General features: G+C 39.3%; 1 protein-coding gene across 4 annotated transcripts in view; it reads left to right on the top strand.

Moving 5' to 3' along the window:
- The window catches only part of RTN3 (reticulon 3), a 57,903-nt gene that overhangs the window by 13,244 nt on the left and 20,987 nt on the right, over positions 1–23,672 (top strand). Inside the window, exons 2-3 of one of the 4 annotated variants that reach the window (XM_007462100.1) lie at positions 1,934–1,984; positions 12,638–14,980. The exons of 1 other annotated variant lie outside the window; for it this stretch is intronic. In XM_007462100.1, coding sequence (XP_007462162.1) covers positions 1,934–1,984; positions 12,638–14,980 — 2,394 coding nt within the window. The remainder of the gene's footprint in view (positions 1–1,933; positions 1,985–12,637; positions 14,981–23,672) is intronic. 2 more of the 4 variants (XM_007462102.1, XM_007462101.1) reach the window with 2 other exon arrangements.

Here is a 23,672-nt window from a genome sequence, read left to right as displayed (position 1 = left end):
CCCGCGTCTCCTGCATCGGCAGGCGGACTCTCAAGCACTGCGCCACCAGGGAAGCCCCATTTTTAAGATAATTAAAAAGTAGTGAATTTTAAAATTCTGGTTTTGAGTTACTGAATTACTGCCTCTTGTCCACTAAATTCTGCCTTGATGTTAACATGCTCCATGTCTGTTGACTAAATAGTTTGCTTTTTTTAACTGAAGTATAGTTGGTGTTCAATATTATGTATATTACAGATGCACAGTGCAGTGATTCACAATTTTTACAGGTTATACTCCATTTATAGTTACTATAAAATATAGGCTATATTCCCTTTGTTGTATTTAGATTAGTACTTACAGATATAGTGATGGCCCAGTCCTTTAAAGCAATCTCCTCATTTTAAGTGTGTTTCTAATATTTGTGAAAACATTTTTATAATTGCAAGAAAAAAGGCGTTAAGTAAAGATCAGTATATTTAGGGGCACTTTTGGAGGGTTTTGTTTTTCACGTGCTGTTTTTATTTTATTTTTTTCCATTTTTACCAATGGCAATTTATATTCTGTTTGATTATTTTTCTTTTAAGGCCAAAGGTTGTAGTGAAAAGCAAATCTCCCTCCTGCCCCAGACCTCAAAGTCCCTTTTGTTGCCAGTTAGCAAATGGAGGCACACTGTATGCACTTCAGTACTTCGGTTTTTTTGTTTTGTTTTGTTTTTTTGTTTTGCGGTATGTGGGCCTCTCACTGTTGTGGCCTCTCCCGTTGCGGAGCACAGGCTCAGCGGTCATGGCTCACAGGCCTAGCCGCTCCGTGGCATGTGGGATCCTCCTGCACCGGGGCACGAACCTGTGTACCCTGCATTGGCAGGCGGACTCTCAACCACTGCGCCACCAGGGAAGCCCCAGTACTTTGGTTTTTAATTTAATATATCAACATATATAACTGTACCTCATTCTTTTTCATAGCACCAAGTATTCCATTATTTGGATGTAACTATCTAAGTAGACGTCTATTGATGGTCATTTAGATTATTCCTAGTATGTATAACCAGTGCTCTTATGAATATCCTTATATACATGTCTTTGTACATGTATGCAAATATATCTGCCAAGTTAAAGAATGTGTGCAGGAGGTGGCGGAGAAAGTTTACGCATTTAAAATTGTGATATATGTTGCCAAATTTAGAGAAGTATAATTTTAGAGATGGAAGATGTCTCATGTTGGTCCTGTTTTCCCAGTGGATTAATTGTGATTAAAAGTATTTAATCATTAAAAGTATTCAGGGTCAGGCTTTCCTGGTGGCGCAGTGGTTGAGAGTCCGCCTGCCGCTGCGGGGGACGCGGGTTCGTGCCCCGGTCCGGGAAGATCCCACATGCCGCGGAGCAGCTGGGCCCGTGAGCCATGGCCGCTGAGCCCGGGCGTCCGTAGCCTGTGCTCCGCAACGGGAGAGGCCACAACAGTGAGAGGCCCGCGTACCGCAAAAAAAAAAAAAAAAAATGTATTCAGGGTCAGTTTTACATATTTGCCAACTATAATGTTTAGTACTCATATTCGTGACTGACTCCTCAAAATGAAGTTGAAAATGGTTACAAGCAAAATCAGTTAGTACTCAGATCCCTGTTTTTCCTTTCCCACATGAAGTTGCAGGCGAGCATTATCTTTCTTGAGGTTATACTTGTTTAAAAATGCTAGGGGTTCCTCTTCTTCCTTTGCAGGTGAGAATATTTGACCAAAAAATTGAATTGATTAACTTTTAGAAATGCATCCTGAAAATGAAATAAGGTTTTGCTGCCAGGTGAGTGAAAACAGTAATTGGAAATATAGATTTGGGTTTTCTCGTCTTGCTTAAACCCAGTGCCCAGTGAAATTAAGATGCTTGGCCAAAAAAAAAAGGAAAGTTAAAGTTCAGATTCCTGTGTGAGGTTGTCAAGTTCTCACGCTGTATATTTTCTTTCAGATTCCTTTGTTTCTTCCTCTCAGCCTGTATCTCTATTTTCGACCTCACAAGGCAAGTCTGTCATTTTTTGTGTGTGCATTAATAAAAGAAAAATGTTGAGAAAGAGGCTGTAACTGGGGATACGAGGCACAGGTTTTCTTTTGCCCCCAAATCCCCTAAAATAAAAACCAAATCCAAGCCAGTGCTTTCTATTTAGCAGTTTCTAATGGATTTCCCGTAAAGCTTAATAAAATAGAATGAGGCTAGGTGGACCCTTTAACATAGCATAAGCTTTAGGTGTAGTTTTGAGTATTTCTTAAAAATTAAAAACTTGCCCACAGAACTTGGAGTAGATAGAATTGTGGGTCAGAAAACACACCACCTCCAGAATGCATTTGACCTATAGATTTGTGGTTATGTAACTGGTTTGGATAGGTAGTAGATTTGGAAAAACTTTTAAAGTGTGCTTTCACTGAACTAATAACAGTGTCCTAGCTAGAATACTTTAGTGTGAACTTATCTGAGATTCATCCCAAGAGGTAGGCCAATTCCAAATTGCCTAGGAACATTGAACACGTCGGTTGAATTTTTGGCAGACAGGGCTTGTTTTCCTAGAGATTAAGTTGTGGTGTTTTGGGGGGATTGTTTGTTTTTAATGTCAACCAGTGAGGAAGGGAATCAGAGTTATTAACTATATGTTTGTAGGGGAAGCACTGCCAAGAACCTGGAAGAGAGAGTGTGCTTCTTTGATTTGCGCTAATAATAAAGTGCTGTTTCATTTGTGATGTTGTGCTCCTCCTCGAGTATAAGTCAACGGAAAAGCATTATTTGAAAAAAGGTAATTAAACTCACTAGATAAGTCTAAGAAGCCTTGTGCAAAGAGTTTATTGTCTTAGCTGGATGCAAAGTCTGGGTGCTGGTTTGTTAGGAAGACTTTGACCTTATAGGAATAAAAACATAATCGGGGCTTCCCTGGTGGCGCAGTGGTTGAGAATCTGCCTGCCAATGCAGGGGACACAGGTTCGAGCCCTGGTCTGGGAGGATCCTACATGCCGCGGAGCAACTAGGCCCGTGAGCCACAACTACTGAGCCTGCGCGTCTGGAGTTTGTGCTCCACAGCAAGAGAGGCCGCGACAGTGAGAGGCCCACGTACCGCGATGAAGAGCGGCCCCCGCTCGCCACAACTAGAGAAAGCCCACGCACAGAAACGAAGACCCAACACAGCCAAAAATAAATAAATAAATAAATAAAAATCCATAATGGGATAAAATGAACATAGTAAATGTTTTTCAGAGTTTCTGCTTCTTAGGAAACATGATAGATAGGTAATTTGTTGCTTTTAATTCAGACTGATAGCATTGAGTCCCCAGCATTTTTATAATGTGCCTCACTGTGTGAATTTGGATGTCTTCTGGGTCAAATCATGACCTTTGAAATTAAAAAAAATTGTTTACATTAAAAGGTATTTTGTGAATGTTAGAAAGTAGCTCAAACATACAAATTGATCCTTGACATCTGGAACCCAACCAGACTTATATTTCTAAGGGTTCTTTTTTTTCCTCATGAGAAATTCAATAATTTAGGCAAATAGGTATTACATTTATTCTACTCTGGAAGATAAATCAGTAAAAATATCATAGTGTAAATAGAACAAATAATTGTATTTTCTCTGTTGTATTTCAGATCTTCTAAAATACATTCTTCGTAGTCATTTTTTTCATACAGAAAGGGAATAATTAATATCCTAAATAGTGTAACAATACAACCTAAGCACAACATACCTAATGTATAGAATGTTGAGAAAGATAAGTGTCATAGTTTAAAAAATTACTTTAATCCCTGTTAGGAGAAATTACATATACACTCAGGTAAAATGGAGGTAAATAAAGAGGATTTTTGTAATTAAAAATGTTTAAGTAGGCTTCAGCTTCAGTGAGTATGAGAGTTTGTTAAAGAAAATAGATTTGTTATTCTTCCTTTTTCTTATAGTTATTTTGACCAGTGCAGATTCAGCATAGTGTTATTGTTAAAAGGGTATTGTATTGTAAAGAAGCATTTAAAAATGTCATATCCCTGGGGGCTTCCCTGGTGGCGCAGTGGTTGAGAGTTCGCCTGCCGATGCAGGGGCACGGGTTCGTGCCCCGGTCTGGGAAGATCCCACATGCCGTGGAGCAGCTGGGCCTGTAAGCCATGGCCACTGAGCCTGCGCGTCCGGCAAAAAAAAAAAGTCATATCTCTGAAGGTGTTCCAGTGTAGCCTCTATTACTAACATTTTCTCCTGCAAAAAAACATAATGGAAAAGCAACCCAGTTGATGCTCTACGTCATTGGCAGGTCTAGAGATCAGCCTGTTCAGTTTTTTGAGGGCACTCCCTGGCAAGTGATTAGGTGTGTTCTGGGGTAGCCAAGTCTAGTAGCTTCTAGTCTGCCTTAATAAAACTAAGGGAAAGGAAGTTGTTGGTGTACTTGGTTAACTGGATTAAAACCCCTGGAGAGAATAGCTAGGACCAGCTCCACCCAACCACAGGCCTTTCAGAGTGACTGTCACCAGCAGGTACCTTGAATCCATCATTGGCAGTAACCCAACTAACCTGTCTCTGGCTTCCATATCCCTTAGCCATCTAGCCTTGGAGGATTGTACCTTACTTTTATATATCGAAACCGTATCAAGCAATATGTAGCAGTAATTAAATAAGACATTTTTAATCCTGAAATATATACTTATCATTGGGCTTTAAGGAGATGCATGTATTAAAAGTTGCCTTTTTTTTTTTTTTTTTTGGCCACACCTTGCGGCTTGTGGAATCTTAAATTCCCCAACCAGGGATCAAACCCAGGCCCACCGCAGTGAAAGTGCTGAGTCCTAAGCACTGGACTGCCAGGGAATTCCCACAGTTGTCATTAATTTGGACTGAGAAGGAAGGGCAGTTAAATCTTTCAAAAGGAAATTATGTAATCTTTATTAAATTGTACTACCTTGAAGTATACAGCTACTTAAGCTAGTAAATTAAGCTTTTTGAAAACTAACGAATAGATTTGTGATGAGCATATTAATGGAATAATCAGTTCCTTCTTAAATGAGTTGTACTCCTGAGTAGGTGCTTTGTAGTCTTTTGCTTATTGAGTCCTTTTTTCTCATCAAGCAGAGTTTAATTTCAGCTTAATCCCCAAGCATCTCAAAATAGGGGAGTAAATTTTAATGATGTTTTCCTGTACTGTTAAATAAGGATATTAACAGAGGTATAGATGTGGTATGTGGCCAATTTTTTTTTTTCCGAGCCTTTACTGTGCTCAGTACTTTATGTGAATCATCTCATTTAATCCTCACAGCCAATTTTATGGAGGAAAGGTACTGCCTCTTTTACTAATTAAGGAAACTGGGGTTTAAAATGATGACATAACTTGCTCAAGGTCACGCAGTAAGTGACACACCTAGGACTCCACCGTCCATGCGCATAACCACTACCTACAGTAAAGGTGATATATTAGTTGTATTTTAGGGTTTACAGGTATTTTTAGAGATGTCATTTTGAGGTTAATGTTAAAATCATGAGAGCAGAAGAGGCAGAAATTACTATTTTAACCATATTATTGCTATTAGTGATGTAATTTAGTATCATCTGGGTGATGTACTCCATCAGACACAAAATCAAACGGAAATTTGGTTTCTGCTTTTGAAATCTTTGATAAAAAGTGGAGGCTGGAAAATACTACAATTTTCTTTAGAAAACATTGGGTGAAAATAAGATTAGAGAGGATCTACCCACCATGTAGAATTGGAAGTACATTTGCAGTAATGAATATTTGCGTTCAGTTTGAGTAATGCAGTAGGCATCTGGAATAGGAAGTTAAGCACTGAACTTTGGGGCAAGCGTTGAGGAGAAAAAATATGCCAGTTACAGCCTTCTTTTAAACAAAAGCAAAACATTTTTCTTTGTACAAAAGAGACTTTTTGTTTAGGATCTAGCTTGGCTGCAAAGTGTCTGCTGGCTAACTTCCTATTTTGATGCTTTGGCTGAAAGTTGCTGATACTGTTTTGCACGATAATTTGTCTTCCCCTCTTGTTTTGTGAACATGAGAAAATTCAAGTGTAGAAAAACCTATACCTGAATATTTCAAGCCACCCTTGTATGAATATGCATAGTATGTATGTGAAAAAGTAACTTAGTGGTTTACTATAGGCTGGCACCCTTTCTTCACTGATGTGTATGCTTTTTCCTTGTTAACAGGTATCCTTTGAGTTAAAAGTGATGAATTTCCTGAGGGGGGTAGTAACCAAATGGTAACTCTAGTATAGCCTAATTCTAAGTTATTCACTCTTTTAAGGAAGAAGTCTCATATAACATTCATTATTGCTTACTTGTTTCTAGGTCACATTGTGTTTTCATTATTAAGTTATAAAACACTTAAATAAAAAAGTACTAAACCTTTTCCTAAAAGACAGTTTGGGGAATAAGAAGCAAAGTAAAGAGAAGGACGTTTTTTGTTTGTTTGTTTTTTGCCACACCACTCGCCACTCGGCTTGTGGGATTTTAGTTCTCTGGCCAGGGATGGAACCCAGGCCCACGGCAGTGAAAGCACCAAGTCTTAACCACTGGACTGCCAGGGAATTCCCTCAAGTTACTGTACTTTAAAATTAGTATATGGAAGTATTTAAAGCAGGCACAAAAGGATCACCCCTGCCCCATGCCCTACTAACCTGTAAGTTGTGCTCCTGGACAAAGAGAATCTGTGGTGAGTGAGAGTGAAGGGTGCCAATTTCTACGCCTGTGGAATTTTTACAGGGCTAAAGTTCTGCAGTACAGCTCGGCTTTTCTACCCCTCGAAAACTAGTAAAACACTGTAAAGCTGTGGTTCCCAAATAGGGTTCATTACTGGCAAACTTGTAACGCAGGTCCTTAAGCTCCATCGCACTTAGGAAATTCTGAGTAAGTCAGAGAGATAGAGCCCATGAAGTGCTAGTAGTTGTTCTAGTTTGAAAAGGACGCTGTAAAAGGTGGTGCCCCGGTGCCAAGGGCTGTTGTTTTACTAGGTTGTTAAATTGTTCAGCGAGTTGTACATTGAACTAAAATATACTTTGATGATGGTAAAGATCATTTGCTGAAACATTTTGTTAAGGAAAAGTTCTTTTATCTTTCAGCATTGACTTAGAATTTTTTATATGTTGGGTTGTATTAAATGTCTTTATCCACATAGTACTTTGCACAATTCTTGGAATGTCATAGGCATTTGTTTTGTACTAGATGATTCAGAAGTTGCATCACCCAAAATTTTAAAGCAGATAAAAGCTCTTTAAATTACTTCCTTTTAGGGCTTCCCTGGTGGTGCAGTGGTTGAGAGTCCGCCTGCTGATGCAGGGGACACTGGTTTGTGCCCCGGTCCGGGAGGATCCCACATGCCGCGGAGCGGCTGGGCCCGTGAGCCATGGCCGCTGAGCCTGCGCGTCCGGAGCCTGTGCTCCGCAACAGGAGAGGCCACAACAGTGAGAAGCCCGCATACTGCAAAAAAAAAAAAAAAAAAAATTACTTCCTTTTACTTATGGCCGGTTGGAGGGGAAGGATCTAAAACTCTAAATGAGGATTTTCTTTATTATATACCACATGAAGGTGGTGTGATTTGGCACTATGCCTTTTTTCTCTCCCCAAACAAAAAGGCATATGGTCTGAAGTCTCTATGTCAGGAGATACTTTTTTGAGAATATGGTGTTTGGGGACATTTATTGAAGATTTATTAAGTGCCAGATCCTGTTCTAAGCACTTCACATGTATTAACTCATTTAATCCTCACAGCAGTTCTCAAGTTAGGTGCTTTAGTATCCCAGTTTTCAATTTTCAGATGATATTAAGCAACTTTAAGATTAAGGAACCGAGATTAAAGCCACACGATTAGTAAGTGTGATGAAAGGATTTTGCATCTTTTTGGTTGGTTTGTTTGGTTTTTTTTTGGCTGCGTTGCGTCTTCGTTGCTGCGCGTGGGCTTTCTCTAGTTGCGGGGGGTGCTCTTTGTTGTGGTGCGCGGGCTTCTCGTTGCAGTGGCTCCTCTTGTTGCAGATCATGGGCTCTAGGCGTGCAGGCTTCAGTAGTTGTGGCATGCAGACTCAGTAGTTGTGGCTCGCAGGCTCTAGCCCACAGGCTCAGTAGTTGTGGTGCACGGGCTTAGTTGCTCGGCGGCATGTGGGATCTTCCCGGACCAGCGCTCGAACCCATGTCCCCTGCATTGGCAGGCGGATTCTTAACCACTGCGCTACCAGAGAAGACCAGATTTTGCATCTTCTAATAGGAATTTTTGGTTTGGGAGTGGTCTAGAAATTTAGAATATGACTGCCAACTTAAATTCCTAGTCTTATTTAAGATAATATACTTAAATGGAGACTTCTGAATATTTAGAGTTTAAGAAGAAATTGAGTAAGCAAGGAGCTCATTACTGAATACATTTGGGAACATTGGGATCTTTGCGGGGTTATGACATTTTTCACCTCTTACCATATATTGATTCCCTTTTTGACAAGTCTGTTAGATGTGTAACTTGCTTGTTAATAATTAGAATAATGCTATATTTTTGAGTAACTAGACTTTTTGAAAATGAATGTGCATGTTAAATTGCATTATAGCAAATAACTAATCTAGAAAATATAATGAGATTTTTGACAGACATTTGTTTTGAGTAATGTTGAAAATATCTTGTAGTGCATGTGAAGGGTTGGATCTTTTGAAAAAGGAAAGGTAGTGGACATTTTCTGAGATGTAAGATAATCCAGAGTTATTCCATCAGGCAGTTTTCCAGGGTATAGTATTTTTAAAACCTAACACCCTTCAAACTCCCTGGAGTTTTCTGCTGTTTTGCCAGGTACAGACTTTGACAACACAAATGACTATTGCGTCATACTGACTCATTGGAAGAGTCTTTACTTATGGGAACTTAGTTTCTAAAGGCTTATTAGATTCTGGTCTTTGTTTTATTTAATGTTTTCATGCCATTATAAGTTGTTTACTTCCAGACCAGTTTTTTCATTGTCTTGGTACAAGTCAGCTCTGTTCAAGTTTGTGAGGGTTTCAAGTAGCCAAATAAACTTCTTTCCATTTGCTGAAATTCTAAACAAGATAATTATTAAAATTAAAACAAAGATGAGGATGCTAACTTATTTTGCTACATGTGGGAAACCTTGATTGACAATCATGAGAGCTAATATCTGCATCTCACAATCACTGAGGAATGAATGCAACATCATACTCTGTTTACCCCCTAAACCCGTGCCCTGAAAACACTATCCAATCCAAGTATTAAGTCACAAAATTATTGTTAGGGAACATGATTCAAGTTCTTTTGTATATATAATAGTTACATCATATTGACAGATCTTCAGTAAAATGCTTGAAGTCTGTCAAGCAGTCATGGCATTCAGTACAGAACTTGTTGTTATTCTGAGAATACGATTTCTAACCTAATCTTCTAGCTTTACCTCAGTTTATTATGTACCTAACTTGAAACTTTTGGAGTGTTTAAGAGTTCAAGGAGGGACTTCCCTGGCGGTCCATTGGTTAAGACTTCACCTTTCAATGCAGGGGTGCGGGTTCAGTCCCTTGTCGGGGAGCTAAGATCCCACATACCTCTCAGCCAAAAAACCAAAACATAAAACAGAAGCAATATTGTAGCAAATTCCATAAAGATTTTTTAAATGGTCCACGTCAAAAAAACTTAAAAAAAAAAAAAAAAAAAAGAGTTCAAGGAAGTTAGAAAAGAAACAAGGCTTAGAAAACTGAAAAGTTTGTGTCCTGACAAAGCAAAATATTTCTACCATGCTTTTTTTTTTTTTTTGGCCGCACTGTGTGGCTTGCGGGATCTTAGTTGCCTGACCAGGGCCCACGGCAGTGAAAGCACCAAGTCCTAACCACTGGACAGCCAGGGAACTCCCTACCATGCTTTTTTTGTTTGTAGTACTGTGTGCATTCTTTCATTAGCATTCAACATAGGTTGCTTTCTTTTTCATTTCATCCAACCCACCTCTACATCATCATCATTTTACTTATTGATTTTGCTTATTTTCTGTCTCCCACTCTGTATTGTAAGCTCCACAAAGGCAAGGATTTTTTCTGTGTTGTTCACTGCTTTTAATCTAGTTTCTAAAGCAGTGTCAGGCACATGATAATGGCACTCAGTAATTACTAATGAATTATTACTAATTCATTTTGTCCACTTGTTTCTGTAAAATGACAGGTCTAAATCTTCTGAAATCTCAGTCTCTATAAAACATATAAGCTGAACTTTCACTCTGAGGTGGAGTCAGTTTTGTTCACCTCAAGGTTCCATTCCTGTTTGTTTGTTTGTTTTTAAAATTATTTATTTTTGGCCACGTTGGGTCTTTGTTGCTACACGCAGGCTTTCTCTAGTTGCAGTGAGCCGGGGCTACTCTTAGTTGTGGTCCACAGGCTTCTCATTGTGGTGGCTTCTCTTGTTGCGGAGCACGGGCTCTAGGCGTGCAGGCTTCAGTATTGTGGCACGCAGGCTCAGTAGTTGTGGCTCGCGGGCTCTAGAGCACAGGCTCAGCAGTTGTGGTGCATGGGCTTAGTTGCTCCACAGCATGTTGGATCTTCCCGGACCAGGGCTCGAACCCGTGTCCCCTGCACTGGCAGGCAGATTCTTAATCATTGCGCCACCAGGGAAGTCCTCCAAACCTGTTTGAAGGGAGGGGGGCGGTCGCAGTTTTACCTTATTCCAGATTTAGTCCATTGAATGTTTCCTGGTAGGAACAGTCATCAGTAAATTCAGTGATAATACATAGTTCAGATTGTGGAATATTTCTTTTTTCCTTTTTTAAAAATAAATTTATTTATTTATGTATTTATTTTTGGCCGTGCTGGGTCTTCGTTGCTGTGCACGGGCTTCCTCTGGTTGCCTTGAGCAGGGGCTACTCCGTTGTGGTGCGCAGGCGTCTCATTGTGGCCGCTTCTTCTTGTGGTTCGCGGGCTCTAGAGTGCAGGCTCAGTAGTTGTGGTGCACGGGCTTAGTTGCTCCGTGGCATGTGGGACCTTCCTGGACCAGGGCTTGAACCCGTGTCCCCTGCATTGGCAGGCGGATTCTTAACCCCTGTGCCACCAGGGGAGTCCTGCGGAATATTTCTGATTTAAATGTAGGCTATAGTTCTTTAAATTTCAGGTTTTTTAAAACATTTTAACCTACAGTGGTGAGCTTCATTTATCCTTAATCCAGTCTTGCTGAGTATCCATACTGTACAGTGATAGATGCAAGCCATGTTTACTGCATTAGAATTAAATATGAATTACAGCTTACTTCTGTCTCATTGGTACAGTTTATACCACCAAACTTTATTTTTCCTCAATTTACAAAGACTTTCCCTGCCCCGCCTCCCGATGATTACAGTTGCACTGTTCTAAAAGTCAGAGATCCTATTAGATCAGATTTCAGTGATGTATTAAAATAGGGGAACTTTATCTGGCATTTGGAAACATTTTTATAATAGTGGAATTTTATTTCTTGCAGTAAGATATTATTTCTTTTCATCTTTATAAAATGGTTTTGAATAAATCATAATTTTGCTTTTGTCTGGTTATTATTCAGCTTATCACTGAAAAAGAACATAAGCTGAGTAAAAGTAATCCCAAAGCTTTTTCTCTTTCACATCTTCCCAATTACTCATTCACACTCAAGGAAAGCATTGCTGTCCCGAGCCTACTTAGGTCTCATCTGACCAAGCTGAATGTTTGATTCATTCATTTGGAACTATTTATTTAAGACCTACTTTGTTCCAACTCCAGAGATATAACAGTGTGTAAGAAAGATAGTGCCTGCGCTTGGGACAGTTGTTCTGATCTTTTCCCCAGTAAAAACTTCCTAGATTGGTTAGTTGGAAAGCAGTGTGGTAAATTAGTGGCTACTGTGATATTAAAAACTGTTAAGACTTAATTAATGTATTACTTTTAGGGGGATATTTTCTGTTTTAAAAGGATTTCTGAAGTTTACTCTTCTTAATAAAGGAAACCAATTTACACAGTTCGGTTTTGTTTGAATTGGCAAGGTGGTGCAAGAGATTTTGGAACAGACCAACCTTTTCAGTGCCCTTTAGTTTAAGACATCGAGGCCATCTGTTCCTGGGGCCCATCTTCCCTATGGATGGAATAGACTACTTCTAGTCTGATTTTTAGGCTTAGGAGGCGTCCGCTATATCTCTGGGGGTGGGGGGGAACTCTGGTCACTTCTTTTTTTCCTTTTCAGACCGTCAGACTCTAACAGTGGTTTTGTAGAAGGTGTGTGTCCTGAATTGTTCCCCCTACAGATGAGAGCATATCAGTACTTCATAATATCGAGTTGTTTGTTTTATACGGATTACATTGTTTCTGTTGAATAGCTATACCAAATACCAAAGGAAAAACACTTCCCCAGATTATCCATCTTATTATCCATGTTTTACCATTAAAGGGAAAAAGTAAATTGAAAAGTATTTTGTCGTGAAAATGTTTTGTCTTTTGCAATTTGTAGCATGATAAGCCTTTTCTGTTTCACTGCTGACAATTTTATGCATGTCTTATAGGATAACTGTTGCTCATTGTTTTGTTATATATTTATGTGTGTGTATATGTACATATGTACATTTATGTGTGTGTATATGTACATACGAATTTTAAAATAAAAAGCATGCTGCTTGGCCTGACTAGCTAATGTGTAATTGTACCTGGTAAACAATTTTTTTTCTTTCAAATTCTGACCATAGAGGGATTGAGCTCTCTTTGCTCTGATGAGCCACCTTCAGAAATTATGACTTCCTTCTTTTGTTCATCTTCTGAAATACATAACACTGACCTTACAATACTACATGGAGAAAAAAGCAAAGTGTTAGGCAGCCAGCCTATTTTAGCCAAAGAAAGAAAAGACTGCTTGGCTCTTCTAGATGTGAAAAAGATGGAAAAGCCTCAGGGGACCAGTAAAGACATAGCAGACTCCCCAGTTTCTGTTGCAGAAGGAGTTCACTGTAACCGTCCTTCCATTCCAGACAGTTTCCCAGGTCATCCTGCTTTTCTCTCAGAGGAAGTTGGTCACATGCAGCAGCAGATAAATAAAGATCAAGAGTCCAAGAACCCAAATGAGGTACCAAGTAGGGACAATAGAACTGCCTTGGATGCAGATGACAAATTCACTTTGCTAACAGCCCAGAAGCCACCCACCGAGCAGTATAAAGCAGAAGGTATTTGTACATATTCCTTGTCCCCCTCTGAAGTTTCAGGAGTTGGTATTATGGAAAAGGATTCCCCTGAATCACCATTTGAAGTAATTATTGACAAAGCAGCATTTGACAGAGAATTTAAAGACGCATATAAGGAAAACATAAATGATTTTGGTAGCTGGGCAGTGCACATTGATAGAGAATCACCTGCAGACATTTCTGAGTCTAATGACAAAGTATTTCCACTGAGAAATAAAGAAACAGGGTGTTCCGCAGCCTCTGCGTTGCTCACTAGGCAGTTTTCACACACAACTGCAGCATTGGAGGAGGTATCTAGATGTGTAAATGATATGCATAACTTTACTAATGAAATATTGACTTGGGATTTGGTTCCCCAAGTAAAACAGCAGAGTGATAAATCTGACTACATCACAAAAGCTACAGGACCAGGCATGGGTGAATATATTTCAGAAATTCCAGTTGTAAATCTTAAAAGTAACACTCATCAGAAAATTCCTGTATGTTCTATCAGTGGGAGCACTACTATCCCTAAATCAACAGGTGATTGGGCAGAAACATCTCTCCCACAGGAAAACGCTATGCCAGACTGTCTCAACTCCACACAGGAAATCAGTATCAAAGGTGTGCGAGGCAGTGTGCAGAAAAGAGATGACACACTTTCAGAGTTACCTGGATCTCCATTTGAGAAATGTGTCTCTCTTGGTTCTGGAGTGGCCACAGTGAAAGTGGTTTTACCTGATGGCCACCTGAAAGGTGAAATGAACTGGCAGGCCTCTGTGTTGGGAGAAGTGACAGAGGCTGATAGTTCCAGTGAGTCTGATGACACAGTGATAGAGGACATCACAGCAGTTACTTCATTTGAGAGCAACAAAATTCAGGCTGAAAAACCTGTCTCCATCCCAAGTGCTGTTGTAAAAACAGATGAAAGAGCAATCAAAGAGATTCCTAATTGTAATAGGGAAGACAAAACATCTGGAAACTCTGACAGGTCCATCAGTGACTCTGGGCCACGACAAGTTCAACCTGATATTCTTGGAAGGAGTCCAGCTGGTGAGGCAGCATGTTCACAAGTACCTAATATGAATGTCACGTCAGAAGATGTGAAGCAGTCAGATAGTATGAGTGTAGTTGCTCCTGAAAAGCTTTTTGCAGCTGAGAACCCCAAACTTCCTTCAGAATCATCTCCAAAGGCTTGTAATGGTAAGACAGAATTCTCACGAAATGTGACAGCCTCTGCCTATTTGGAGTCATTGCATGAAAAAAGTGTTAAAGGTATAGATGATCCTTCCCCAGAGGACCTGATAGCAGCCTTTACAGAAACCAGAGAGAAAGGAATAGTAGGTAAAGGTGAAGGAAATACCTTCGAAGCAACATCAGAGAAAACTAAGGACTTTAAAACAGCTCTTCCTGTAGATGTTTTACATGAAAGTGAGTCAGGTGGTTCTGAAATTAAAAACATAGAAGGCAAATACAATGAACAAAGCAAAGAAACAGATGGGAGTGAGCTTCTGGATGTTTTCCCTACCCAGGGTACTCCAGTAGCATCTCTTGACTTAGACCAGGAACAGCTCACAATCAAAGCACTGAAAGAACTGAATGAAAGGAAGCTTGAGAAGTCAGCTTCTGTACAGGATAAAGTAGAATCTCCCGAAGAAATACTCAAGCAGACTTTAACATTTGCTCCAGAATCTTGGCCACAGAGATCCTATGATGTCCTAGAACACAAAGATGTCAAGACTGGATCTGATCTTGGGATTTCCAAGAAGCCCACTATTACCAAAGAAGCTGCTAGGGTAGATATCACTTCCAGCCTTAGCAAGACTGAACTGGTAAACAAGGATATCCTAGCAAGACTTCCGACAGAATTCTCAGGTAACTGTTTACATTAGAAATACTGCATGTGGTTAATTCTGCTGTGATTATTTGGAGTGCTATTTTTTTTAGTCTCTGATTTATATCACCAAAATTATAGCTAGAATAAAAATATACAGTAAAATGGGAAAAGGTAGATTTTTTTTAATGGTTGCTTGATTTGGTTTTCTTGTACAAATATTTTCCAAAGCAGTAGGCTACCTGTTAAAATTAATATTCTCCTAAAGAAAAAATTTTATGGTCCAATTTTTTCAAGGTTCTCCTTTCCTCATACGTTGGCCCTAGGGGAGATTGCTGCTTTTAAGAATATTGCTAGGCTCTTATTTATTTACAAAGCTTATTTTTATTATTTATTTATTTATTTATTTTTGCAGTACGTAGGCCTCTCACTGTTGTGGCCTCTCCCGTTGCAGAGCACAGGCTCCAGACGCGCAGGCTCAGCGGCCATGGCTCACGGGCGCAGCCACTCCGCAGCATGTGGGATCTTCCCGGACTGGGGCACAAACCCGTGTCCCCTGCATCAGCAGGCGGACTCTCAACCACTGTGCCACCAGGGAAGCCCACAAAGCTTATTTTTAAATCTCTGTAATAGTAGCACTGCTTGGCACTTGGGTTTTTTGCTATGGGCCTTGGAAAATCTATTTAGCAATCAAAGATAAAGGAATCCCTGCTGGGAAGATAGTAAATGAAACTTTTAATTAATTTGATCTTACACCGCAGAGATTTTATGCTCTGAAAGTAGGTGACCAGTATTGTAGTACAACTTTGTGAGTAATACTTAGAGAACTCATGCATTCTTCTACTTTGGATCTTGTTTATCATGCTTCAGGCCAAAACCCAATATATGGTACTAGAAGCCCTTCCCCTTGTCTTCTGTTTATTTGCGTGATTACTTTCCTATTGGCCTTCAGTTAAATTATTTCAAATGCTCTCTGTTCTGGTGTCTTAGAAAGTATAATGAAAAAAGGATATATAGAACCCTTCAAAAGTGACCCCCAACCTCTAATCTGATACCAAGTTCTGCACTTACCGTATGGTCAGTGTTAGGTGCTATGTAGGACTCTGTGGTTTTCCAAACTTTTGTGTGTGTGTGTGTGTGTGTGTGTGTGTAGTATGAGGGCCTCTCACTGCTGTGGCCCCTCCCGCTGCGGAGCACAGGCTCCGGAGGCGCAGGCTCAGCGGCCATGGCTCACGGGCCTAGCCGCTCCACAGCATGTGGGATCCTCCCGGACCGGGGCACGAACCCGTGTGCCCTGCATCGGCAGGCGGGCTCTCAACCACTGCGCCACCAGGGAAGCCCTGTTTTGTACTTTTAAAGCTTTACTAATATTATTTTTGTTATGCAACTTGTTTCATTCAACATTAGGTTTTTTTAACTCTTTTCATGTTGAAATATGTATAATTCTATTTAACAGCTGTGTAGTAATCAATTTTATTACTATGTTATTTCCCTTTCAATTAAGATTTGGATTATTTTCCATTTTTTACTATTATAGACAGTGCTGAAGTTAACATCCTTGTACTTGCCTGTTTTTACACATATGCACATATTTCTCTAGGGTCGTTGTGCCACTGCTTATCAGTTTCACTTCTGGGGATGTGCATTATTTTTCTAGTTACTGTCAATTTGCTGTCAAAGTTGAAGTTTCTTCTGTTATGTGAAAATGTTCATAATTAATAAAAACTATATTATTGAATATAGCAGAGTTTTTATTACATGATGAATGCTTAAAGTAGAAAAAAACAAGTTAGAAAACAAGGTTTTCAGAATAATACCTACTTTGGTATCATTAAAAGTGAACCTGTATACCTACAGAGTGATTCTGAAGTAAATTTTTAAAAAGATCACGATGACTTTTCTTGCAATATGGCCAGGTAGGCTTTCACTGAGCCTGATCTTTCTGCACGTAACTATGTCCTCTGGACAGAATTGTGGGGGCAGCGAGGGAGCCCTGGAAACACTGGAAAATGAGCAAAAGCAGACAGATTCTGAAAAAGGGCTGACACTTTCAGGAAGAGATAGCATGAAATTAATTTTCCATTTTTACTGCTTTTAGCCAGAGGAAGGCTGAAGTTGGCACCTGGCAGCTTGGTTTAAAACTTAATAGAAAACTTATCAGAGGACAGAATTCAGGTCAGCCACAGCCATTCGACCACTGAAAAGTGAGGGGAGGAGGAATCCTGGAAAGGAGAGATCTAGAGAGTGACAGCCTAAAATTCTGAGTATGAGCTCTCTATATAAGCTTCTGTTTAATCCCTGAACCACAAAGATAAAAGAACTGAACCAAGATTTGAGGTATTGATTGCCCAGAGAGTTTGCAGTTTGGGTCTAAGCCAAATTTAATTGCATACTAAAACAGAAATATTGGTACTCTCCAGAGGAATATAACAGAATCCAGAGGCTGTACAGCATAATACTCACAATGTCCAAGATATTATCTATAACTACACAACATCTTAAAAACCAGGAAAATATAACTGAGTCTGAAGAAAAGAGACAACCCACAGAAACTAACTTCATATGTTAGAATTGAGAAACAGGTTTAAAGGCAGCTACTATAACTGATCAGTTGAAGTAAAGGAAAATATTCTTGCACTGAATGAAAACAAAGGAAATCTCAACTGAGAAACAGAAACAAAAAAGAGCAAAGTGGAATTCTATAATACGGAAGCTAAAATTAAAATTCACTGAGTAGCCTTAACAGTAAAACTGAGATGATAGAAGAGTCAGTGAACTCGATGATAGATGAACAGAAAACTACCCAACCTGAAGAATAGAAAGAAAAAAATATTACCAAGCTTCAGGGACTTTTGGGACAATATTATAAGAGCTAACGTGTATAGTTGGAATCCCAGAAGAGAAGAAAGTGAGAGGCTGGAGAAGAACATATTTGAAGATAAAATGGCAGAAAAAAACCCTTCAAATTTTATGAAAAACATATTTACTGATTAAAGAAGCTTAGCAAACACTTACTAGGTTAAGGATGAAGAAAACTATACCTTGGTACATGTGTCAGAGGTTCCCAAGACCACTGTCAGGCTCAGTGATTTGCTAGAATGACTCACAGGATTCAGAAGCTGTTATACTCAACTGTATACAGCAAAAGGACACAGATTAGAATTGACAAAGGGGAAAGACACATGGGATAAAGTCCAGGAGGAACCAGGTGCAAGCTTCCAGGTGTCCAGTAGAGTCGCGAAGAGCTGTCCAGTAGAGTCGCGAAGAGCTGTCCTTAATTCTCCCATCAAGGACACGTGACATGTGCAAAGTGCTGCCAACTAGGGAAGCTCACCCAGTCCTGGGTGTTCAGGGTGGCACGCAGTATCCTCATGACTTACCTCAGCTACTCAGACCCCAGCCACCTAGAGCAAGAACAGGTGTTTGCCATAAATCACATTGTTTAGGTAGACTTAAGTGGTCATGCTGGTACAGCATGGCCCAAGGCCCCAGGTATGCAAAAACACTTAATCAGCCAGAATACGCCAAGGGCTCAGAGTTCATCTCCCAGAAGCCAGGCAAAGGCCAGTCCTGAAGACAGACCTTTCTTTGGCATGTTCACATTTGAGCATTCCAGAACTGCCAAGTTCATCCTCTCCTTCCCAGTATGTCTTAGTCAAATTGCCGAAACGAAAGATAAGGAGAAAACTGACACATATAAAGGAATGACAGTTATAATTAGAGCTTACTTCTTACCACTAACCACAGATGCCAGAAGACAGTGAAATAACATCTTTTAAAGTGCCATACGGGGGAAAAAAGTCACCCAGGATCTCTGTTCAGCAGAAATACCTTGCAAGAATGAAGGCAAAATAAAGGCGTTTTTAGGTAAAAGAAAACTAAGAGAATCTATCACTAGATAGATTCTATCTATCACTAGATAGACCCTGTACTACAAGAAACAGTAAAAAAGTTCTTCAGATTGAAGGGAGTTGATACCAGATAGAAACTTAGACCTTCAGGAAAGAATGAGGAGCATTGAAAATGGTAAATAGCTGAGTAAAAATAAAAGACTTATTTTTTTTCCTCTTTAAAATATGTAAGACTGTTTAAAGGAGAAATTATAATGTGTGCGGAGATTATAATGTTTATTTCATATGACCGTTTATAACAAAAGACAAGACTATGTGAATCTATACTAGAGCAGGGGTTCCTACACTTTTTATGAAGTGGTACAATATTTTAAGTAGATTGAAAAGTCAAGGGTGTATGTCTCCCAAGAGGTGGGAGATTGGTGCAATCACTATGTTAGTGGACTGAAGACTACAATCAGAGTGACAGACTGCATAAAAATGCAAGACCTACTTATATGCTGACTATAAAAGATATGTATTTAATGTAAAGACAAAGGGCTTCCCTGGTGGTGCAGTGGTTGAGAGTCCACCTGCCGATGCAGGGTACACGGATTCGTGCCCCGGTCTGGGAAGATCCCACATGCCGCGGAGCGGCTGGGCCCGTGAGCCGTGGCCGCTGAGCCTGCACGTCCGGAGCCTGTGCTCCGCAACGAGAGAGGCCACAGCAGTGAGAGGCCCGTGTACTGCAAAAAAAAAAAAAAAATGTAAAGACACAGAACTTGAAAGGAAATAGATGGAAAAAGGTATACCAAGAAATATATACATGTGTGCCGTGCAAAAGTAAGCATAAGAAGACAAAGGGTATTACCAGAAGTAAAAAGTGACATGTTATCATGATAAAAGATAACAAGACGTCTTGACAGTTGTAAATGTATGTGTGCCTTATAACAGCTTCAAAATAAATGAGGCAAAAATTGACAGAATTAAAGGGAGGAATAGGGAGTTCTTTAATCATAATTACTGGTTTTAATACCTCTTTCTCAGCAATTGATAAACCAACTACACAGAAACACAAAGATCTGAACAGCACAATCAACCACTTTGGCCTACATGGTACTTACAGAACACTGTGCCCTATAGCGGCATAATACACATTCTTTTCCAGATGCACAAGGTATACATTCACCAGTATAGACAATAAGCTAGGCCATAAAACAACTCAGTAAATTTAAAAGATTAAGGTCATACAAAATATGTTCTCAGACCGTAATGAAATAAAGACTTTAAACAATGAAGATATCTAGGAAAATTCCCAAATATTTGGAAATTAAGCAAGTCACTTTTATACAATCTATAGCTCAAAGAAGAAATCATGAGAAAAAAATTTAAATGTTTTAAACTGGATGACAGTGAAAATACAATATATCAAACTTGTGGAATGTAGTGCTGAAAGGGAAATTTATGGTTCTAAGTGCATGTATTAGAAAAGAAAAACATCTAAATTCAGTGATCTAAGGTTTCAACTTAAGCTGGAAAAAGCAAAGCACATCCAAAGGAAGCAGAAGGAAAGAAAGAATAAAGATAAGAGCAGAAATTAAAGGAATAAAAAACATTAACAAAGCCAAAATTTGGTTCCTGAAAAAGATTAACAAAATTGATTTCAATTGATCAAAAAAAAAGCAAATACAGATTACCAATATTAAGCATGAAAAGGGGGTTATTTCAGATCCTACAGATATTAAAAGGACAATAGAATATTATGAACAACTTTATGCCAACTTAGATGAAACAAGTTCCTTGAAAAATACAATTTACCAAAGCTAACACAATTTCTATTAAATCCATTATTAAAAATCTCACCAAAAACAGTCGAGGCCCAGTGGTTTTACTGGGGAGTTTTTTCAAGCATTTAAGGAAAAAGGAGAGAACACTTTCCAAATCATAGACTAGTATATGTATAGTAATACCAAAACTGGAGAAAGACACTACAAAGAAAATTACAGACTTGTATCCCTATGGAACATAATAAGATGAGAAATCCTTCACAAAATATTAGCAAATCAAAAAAAAATGTTAGCAAATCAAATCCAGCACTCTGTCAGATACAGAAAAAGTATTTGAAAAAGCTCAACATCCTTTTCTGACAAAAATTTTCAGCAAACTAGGAATAGAAGGTAATCTCCTCAGTCTAAAAAATATCTATTGAAAACCATAGCTGACATTATGCTTAATGCCAAAATATTGGACACTTTCCCCTAACATTGGATACAAGGCAAAGATGCTCACCCTCACCATTTGTATTCAGCATTATACTGGAGGTCCTCCCCCTTTGAATTAAGACAAGAAATAGAAATAAAAGGAATGACTATTGGAAAAGAAGTTGTTAAGCTGTCTTAATATGCAAATTACATGACTGTGTACATAGAAAATCCTAAGGAATCTATTGATAAAAAGCAACTACTAAGACTAATAAGTGAATTTAATTTAGCAAGTTTACAGGATTTTAGTTTAATACACAAAACTCAGTTTCGTTTGTTATATACTAGCAACAAATAATCAGAAAATTAAAAAGTTTTAAAGTTCCATTTACAGTAGCACCAAAGCATAAAATAGGAATAAATTTAACCAAAAGAAAAAAATGTGTAAGACCTCTATACTGAAAATCACAAAACTGCAGAGAGAAGCTCAAGAATTGTCTAAGAAGAGAACCATGCTGTGTTCATGGATTGGAAACCTCGGTATCGTAAATAAGTCAGTCCTACCCAAATTCACCTATGGATTCAGTACAGTTCAGAGTCCTAGAAGAATTTTTCAATAGCAATTGATAAGCTCATTCTAAAATTTCTTTGGAAGTACACAGACCTAGCAAATCCAAAGCAATCTTGAAAAAGGACAAAATTGAGGACTTGGAATAGTCCAAGACATTATAAAACTCCAGTAATAAAGACTGGAACTTGCAAGAGAGTAAACAAGTAGGTCAAAGAAACAGAGAATCCAGAAATAACACATTACCAAAAATTTGGCAACTTAGCACAACTTTATTATCTCACAGTTTTCAAGGGTCAGGAGTCCAGGCACAGGTTAGCTGGATCCTCTGGTGAGGATCTCACCAGGCTGAAATGAAGTGTGATTCTGAAATCACCAGGTGTGAACCAGGGTTGGGATCTCATCTGAGGCTCAGGGTTCTCTTCCAAGCTCACTGATTGTTGGTAGGATTCACTGGAGGTTGAAGGACCGGATCCCTCTTTTCTGGCTTGCTGGCGGTGGGGCGGGGATCGTGCTCAGCACCAGGAGGCTGCACTCAGATCCTGGTCTTGCGGCCCTCTCACAACATGGTAGCTTGCTTCTTCAAAGCTGTCAGGAGAATTTCTCTCTAGGTCTGCTGCAGGATCTTATAAAACTGAAACTTAAACACGAGAGTGACTATCCCATCATATTCACAGGGTCTGCTCACATTTGGGGGTAGGAGAAAGTATTATGTAAGGCTTGTACACCGAGGAGTAAGAGTCTTGGGGCCATCTTAGCATTCTGCCTACCACAGTCCCTACTTCACATGATATGCAGATATGAACTTAAAATGGAACATTAAAAACTAAAATCATGAAACTTTTAGAAGAAAGTGTAGGAGAATATCTTCATGACTTGGAGGTAGACAAAGATTTCTTAAGTCACAGTTTCTTAAGTCACAGAATGCACTAGCCATAAAATAAAGGATTGGTGAGTTAGACTTCATCAGAAGTAAAACTTGCTCATTAAAAGACACCACTAGGGCTTCCCTGGTGGCGCAGTGCTTGAGAGTCCGCCTGCCGATGCAGGAGACGCGGGTTCGTGCCCCGTTTCGGGAGGATCCCACATGCCGCGGAGCGGCTGGGCCCGTGAGCCATGGCCGCTGAGCCTGCGCGTCCGGAGCCTGTGCTCCGCAAATGGGAGAGGCCACAACAGTGAGAGGCCCGCATAACGCAAGGAAAAGACACCACTAATAGGCAAGCCATTGACTAGGAGAAAGTATTTACAAAACATGTGTCTGATGAGGGACTAGTATCCAGGAAATATTTAAAACTACATTTCTACAATAAAAGTGCAAACAACACAATAAAAGAAATTGGGCAGAAAAGATTCTGGCACTTACAAAAGATATACAAATAACCAATAATCCAGTGAAAATGTGTTCAACTTCACAAGTCTTCACATAATTAAAATCAAAATAAGTTAATCACTACACATCTGCCTGAATGGCTAAAATTAAAGAGTGACAACAACTAACTCTCAAACTATTGGTAGGAATGCAAAATAGTACAGATATTTTGGAGAAAGGTTGGCCAGTTTCTTAAGAGAACTAAGCATGCACATGTCCCCTGACCTGGCAACTCCACTGCAGAGAAATGAAAGCATTCATACAAACACTCGTATATGTTCATAGCAGTTTTATTCATCACAGCTCAAAGCTATTCATCGATAAAGGAGTAGATACCCTGTGGTATAGCTAGTTATCTTTTGATACTTGCAGCAAATACGGGTAAATCTCAGAAATTATGAATAGTGGAAGGAGCGGTACAGAAAGGATTCATACTGCATGATTCCATTTATAGGAAATCATAGAACAAGCAGACTGTTCTGTGTTGGGAAAAGGACCAGAGCAGAGCAGTGGCTACTTCTTGGGGTGATGGTAATGTTCTGTAGTTTGATAGGGTTACATAGGCGTGTGCATGTGTCCAGACTCAGCGAATGTATTGTGTATTTCATTGTATGTAAATCATATCAAAAGAAAAACAGTAAATATTGAACTTCGTTAATGATATGCAAGCTGAAGATCATTTCCTGATATTTGTTATTTACTTTGAAATATATTTTTAAAAATTGGGCTAGTGGATAAGAGGAACAGATACATAAGTAAGTATAG

The sequence above is a fragment of the Lipotes vexillifer genome, unplaced genomic scaffold, assembly GCF_000442215.2.
Source record: "Lipotes vexillifer unplaced genomic scaffold, Lipotes_vexillifer_v1.1 scaffold1129, whole genome shotgun sequence".
Classification (NCBI taxonomy): Eukaryota; Metazoa; Chordata; class Mammalia; order Artiodactyla; family Lipotidae; genus Lipotes; species Lipotes vexillifer.
Note: the sequence above shows the minus strand (reverse complement) of the source record. Positions and strands in the feature narration are given on the sequence as shown.